The sequence below is a fragment of the Stylophora pistillata genome, chromosome 9, assembly GCF_964205215.1.
Source record: "Stylophora pistillata chromosome 9, jaStyPist1.2, whole genome shotgun sequence".
NCBI classification, from domain to species: Eukaryota; Metazoa; Cnidaria; class Anthozoa; order Scleractinia; family Pocilloporidae; genus Stylophora; species Stylophora pistillata.
Genome location: NC_142527.1, coordinates 2,657,701 through 2,662,700, shown reverse-complemented (window position 1 = coordinate 2,662,700; position 5,000 = coordinate 2,657,701). Strand labels below are relative to the sequence as shown.

The 5,000-nt window shown below is 40.2% G+C and overlaps 1 protein-coding gene across 1 annotated transcript in view; it reads left to right on the top strand.

The window, feature by feature from the left end:
* The window catches only part of LOC111327290 (sister chromatid cohesion protein PDS5 homolog A-B), a 34,663-nt gene that overhangs the window by 28,935 nt on the left and 728 nt on the right, over positions 1-5,000 (top strand). Inside the window, exons 28-37 of the mRNA XM_022931436.2 lie at positions 246-317; positions 780-839; positions 1,671-1,777; positions 2,182-2,310; positions 2,688-2,918; positions 3,256-3,378; positions 3,513-3,567; positions 3,783-3,815; positions 3,914-4,003; positions 4,106-5,000. The exon at positions 4,106-5,000 is cut by the window's right edge and continues 728 nt beyond it. Coding sequence (XP_022787171.1) covers positions 246-317; positions 780-839; positions 1,671-1,777; positions 2,182-2,310; positions 2,688-2,918; positions 3,256-3,378; positions 3,513-3,567; positions 3,783-3,815; positions 3,914-4,003; positions 4,106-4,135 — 930 coding nt within the window. The 3' untranslated portion in view covers positions 4,136-5,000. The remainder of the gene's footprint in view (positions 1-245; positions 318-779; positions 840-1,670; positions 1,778-2,181; positions 2,311-2,687; positions 2,919-3,255; positions 3,379-3,512; positions 3,568-3,782; positions 3,816-3,913; positions 4,004-4,105) is intronic.

The following is a 5,000-nucleotide window of genomic DNA, read 5'->3' as shown; positions in this document are numbered from 1 at the left end:
GCGCGGAAATTAACGCTCAAAAATAACGCGACTTAAATTAACGCGAATTTTAACAATTTGCGTTAAATTCATGCAGCGTTAATTTCCTATAATAAGGTATTTGTTAGTCTGATTTCTCTTCTGGTCCTTTTTGGTTGTCTTCTTTGATATCGCTTGTTGGATTTTTTTTTTTTTTTTTTTTTTTCGCATAACACCCAACAATTTTGGACTGAATTCATTTTATTTATGTCTGTGTCTTTCACTAGGTTCACAGCTTTGTTCTGAAAGAATTTCCTGGCAACCTTGTTTTACCCAAAAGGTTCTTTGTACCTTCCGAGGTGAGGGCCTTTAGTGAGCTTCATTTTAAACGACATCTTACTTCTCCTTACGTTGTGAAAAGCTTTTAAAGCACGTAGCTAATGAGAATAAGGTGTCAAGGGATTATGTTAAAAACGCATTCTGTTCACATCCACTTGTGGTGAGAAGCTTTTCAAAGGTCGCGCAATGGCGCTACCAGGAAGGAGTGTTACGTGACGTATCTACATGTCGCAAACGTCACACAATGGATCTAGTTTTTGATAAGTGTTGCGTGACGGGTTTGAAAGTCACCTAAAGGTTTTCTCTATGTGACGTATTTTTAAGTACAGGAGAAAAAACATTGATCCCCGTAATTTTCACGGAACTTTTCTTATGCTTTAGTGATGTCCCTTAAGTATATTTTTATCATGAAGTTTTTGCCTTTTTGAGGAGATGCAATCTTATCTTTCTTCGTACCAATTTGCTCTATGTTATGTTTGCAGGGAGGTAGCCCGAACACTAAAAGTTACTTACCAAAAGGATTCCAATTCACCACTGTTAAGGTATCCGTGTTGCAGCTTTCCTTGATTAAACCTTAACTAAACGCCACGGGGTGTTTGTGTGGAATGCTGCTGTTTGTGTGAAATGTTAGGATTAGTTGCAAATGTCACTGATTCCTGAAGTCGACTGAGAATCATCCGTAGCCTGCTTGCAGGAGGTAGTTTGAGTTTTCAAGCGCGAGAATCAGCGCGGCGAATTTTCGGTCGCCATATTGGACAAGTAGAAAATTTGGGACGAGTGACCGAGCGAGGGAAAGGGGGAGAAGGGTTTTTATTTTTCTGGTTTTACTCCCCCTCCCCCTCGGTTTGTCACTCGTTTCAGATCTTCCACTTGTCCAATATGGCGACCGAATATTCGCCGCGCTGAATCTCACGCTTTAAAACACAAACTACCGCCCGCAAGCAGGCTAACTCATAAGGGACGTGGTGAAAGCGCTCACAAAAGCAATTTCAATTACTTTTATTTACCGTGAAAACCGGTGTAATATTCTCGCGTCCATCGCTGTTCTATCGTGTTTGATCGACGCAGTAATTCGAAGAAGGGAAGTAATGTTTGCGTTGGGAAGTCCGTGTGAACTTCTTCAATTACCTTCCGTGCGAAGGTAAGGACGTCATGCTTGTTAAATGTTCGAAGTGACAACTATCCACTTGGTGACAAGCGCGTGGCTAATTTCTAAAACGGATTACGACGACATTCAACCGAATTTTTTAACGTGGTCTGCTACAGGTATCGTATCTAGTACATTTTTGATCAACATAAGCCACCTCTGGCCTGCTTATAAAAAGGAAATCAATTGAAAGATTTTTAAATGTTTCTTTTAATTCGTCGCTTAGGGACAAAAGAAGGGGAGCACAGTTGAGTCAAAGTCGACGCCATCAAAGTTTTCATCAAAAACCTCCGCCAAGAGTGACAAGAAAACACCAGGGAAAACTCCAAGCAAGTAAGGACGAACTGAATTGGTTTGAGTTCTCTCATAGTAGATGCTGGTTCTAAGTGTTTTTCTGTAAACCCTACTAGGGATAATTTTGGTGTGTGCCTGGGTAGGACACTTTACTATAACAGTACCTGGCCCTCTCTATCCCTTTGCTGGAGTATCAATGGGTTCCGGTCAATTGTCAGGGACGCCTGACAAAATGGAGGCATGGAAGGGTGGGGGGGGGGGGGGGAATAATCTGCGATGGACTGGCATCCAATCGGCGGGTGGGGGTGAGGAGCAATATCTCTATTTAGAGTGAGAGATAAGGTTCTGACGCGTCCGAAGCAAGTGCGAGCATGGCCCACGAAAAGATTGTGTGCATAATTATTTTGCCGAAAAAGTTAGATTTGTTTTTGTTGTTTTTACAGGGCCTCAAAGAGTCCGAGAAGTACTTTAAAGGAGAAAGTGAAAGAGACTCATTCAGACAAAGAAGAATCTTCCTCAGAGACATCTGAGAGTGGATTTGCCAGTCCCCCTGAGGAGCAAACATCTCCGAGGTGAGAAAAGAATTAATACAATGTTGAAAAATATTAATACAATGTTGATCCTTTATCGAGTCCTCGGAGCGACTTCTTGACCACCTAAAACCATCCTCGGCCACCAATTTCGAAGATAGAGTTCGACTCTGCCACTCCACAAAATTCCACGTGAAACTTCCCACGTATGTGTTTGTTTAAGTACTTCTAAATAACTGTTCTTCAAGCCTGACTGAAATTCCCAAAACCCGTCCTGAAGGGCACTTCGTCCTCTGAATTTGCGCACATTTTTTTCTGCATTTAAATGAGTGGTGAAAATTTTGGTTTGAAATTTCAATTGAATAACAGAACAAAAATCATTTGGCTTTGTTTCTTTTCATCTAAACATATTTTGCTAGAAAAAGAGGAAGACCGGCGAATTCTTCAGAGAAAACCGCTGCAAAGAAATCAAGAAAGGCCTCCCCAGAAAAGGATACCAAAGCAGAAAAGAAAACTTCAGCAAAACAATTGAACTTGTCAAATAAACGTAAAAATTCGCGACAAAAAGATGCTTCTCCGCCGAAAAGTCCACTTCGACGCTCGCCATTCGTATCCACAGAAAAATCGTCGACTGCCAAGTCATCACCGAGGTGCGTGTTTTTGTTTTCTCGTCGTACATCTGTCAAAATTTTGTATCGTTATCTGTTGTGATTTTGTTTTCACTGTAAATTTTTTTGTCGGCTTTCATGGTGATCTCAGCGACAAATCCATTTGGTTAATTCGTCTTAAATGTTTGAGGTCTTTCTTCGCTGTACTTTGAAGAACAAGCGAAGAACTAAAAATACTTAAGGAAATTATACTTCGGAAAATAAAATCAGTTTACGACATAACACAGCGCAGCTTACGCCACTACTTAAAGAAAACCGTTTGTTCTAAACAGCAGCTTTAGGTAATGTTATTTCTTAATTTCTTTTTTCAATCGAACAGCCCCCGAAAAGGACGAGCCGCGAAGAGACTGGTGTCTGAATTAGATACTTTACCCGAAGATGGGCCAACGCCGGACAGCGGTACCTCAAGTTTGGAGTCACCGAAGAAGCCTCTTAGTACAAGGTAAAATATAAAAGGTTAAATTTGGATTCCAGTGTGTTAATCAATAGGCCAAACGTGTTTCCCATCACAGAAAAATGACACGGTCCATCAGAGTTACTAAAACGTAGAAATATTTTCGTTTTGGTTATGTGCAGACAAATATCACAGCAGAGCTCCAGGACGAAATCTAAAAGTCAAGTAAACGGAGTAGTAAGTATATGTTAAATTTATCGTGAAAGTATTTGTTCTTTTGCATTAGGAAAGTTCCTTCTGTTCCTGACGGTAACGATTGTGCACGTACAATTTATGGATTTTAGGACCTCAGACACTGGTTTTCTTATAGTAACAAATTTAGTGTTATCACTTGTGCTTTTTTTTTTTTTTTTTTCTCTTTGCTAACTAAGTGATTCTTTGTGATTCGACAGGTAGATAAGAGTCCATCTAAAGTCAAAAGGAAGGTAAGTCCTCTAGGACTATTGGTGTTATCGAAATTTTTTTTTATGCCGCAAACTTTTTGGAATTCATTTCATATTATTTAAAACGGTTTTGCACACAGAAGGACATGGAAGAATCAAATTCCAGTCCGGTTAAAAAGAGCAAGGTATCGGAGTCTGCACCAACCAAGCGAAAAGAGCTCGCATTAGTGGTAAGTAATGTTTTCAACAAATTCTGCATACTTTTTTTCTCGTGGATATAGCTTCGAAATGAATTGTTCTAATATGAAGTTATCATTTTTTATCTTTTTCAGGTCAAAAGAAAGATCAGTAAGAGAAGATAAAAGGGAATGAACAATCGTAATCTGTTTCGTTGTAAATAGACATCAAATCAAGGATCGTCCAAGTTCATCTCCACTTCCATTGTACAGTTTTTCACAAGACTCTTCAGGGCAGAGCATAACGCAACTTTCATTACCAAACCAGCAGAGTATATGTACTCAAGTTTGTTCACGTGGATGAAACAAAGTTTTTGTTAGGAGACCTGATTATAAACCTGGGACGAACTGACCTAGGTGATAACCTCAATCAGTGACAGTAGCATGCATAAAGCCTAATGTTCGGCTTATTGAAGTGATCTGACTGTGCTTTGTTTCCTTGCGACGAATTCGTTCTGTGCATTCATTGGTCCGTTTGACTCGGATATTTTTCAGCACTTAGCTAGATGGTTACTTCGTGACGTGTTGATTTGGACAGTGCGTACGACCTGGAAACGAGAAGCCACTCGGCAACGAACTCGGAGCTAAACGTTGGGATTTGTTGATACTTCGGCACAACGCGCCATTGGTCGAAGAAAGTCGTTTCTTAGTATCGACTGATTCTTGGAAACGAAAGAAAGGTTACATAGAAGCGGCTGATAAAGGGGGGATGCGAGGGATGGAAAGGAGTATTTTCTCACGGCAGTTCTTTTGGACAGTTTTATTACTGACATTATTTGACATTTATCTTTTATCCTGCAGTTATTTGTATCCATTCGCTACACGTCAGCGTTCTGAACATTAGAGTACAGTGCGCAGTTGATGTGTTTCATGGCTAGCAACCACTGCACACTTTATAGTGCCTTGAGTTGGCTTTTGTGCTGACACCCAAGCAACCGTATCAAAAGAGTTTAGAATAGTTAACAACTATTTACCGAAGTGGAGGTGGTTA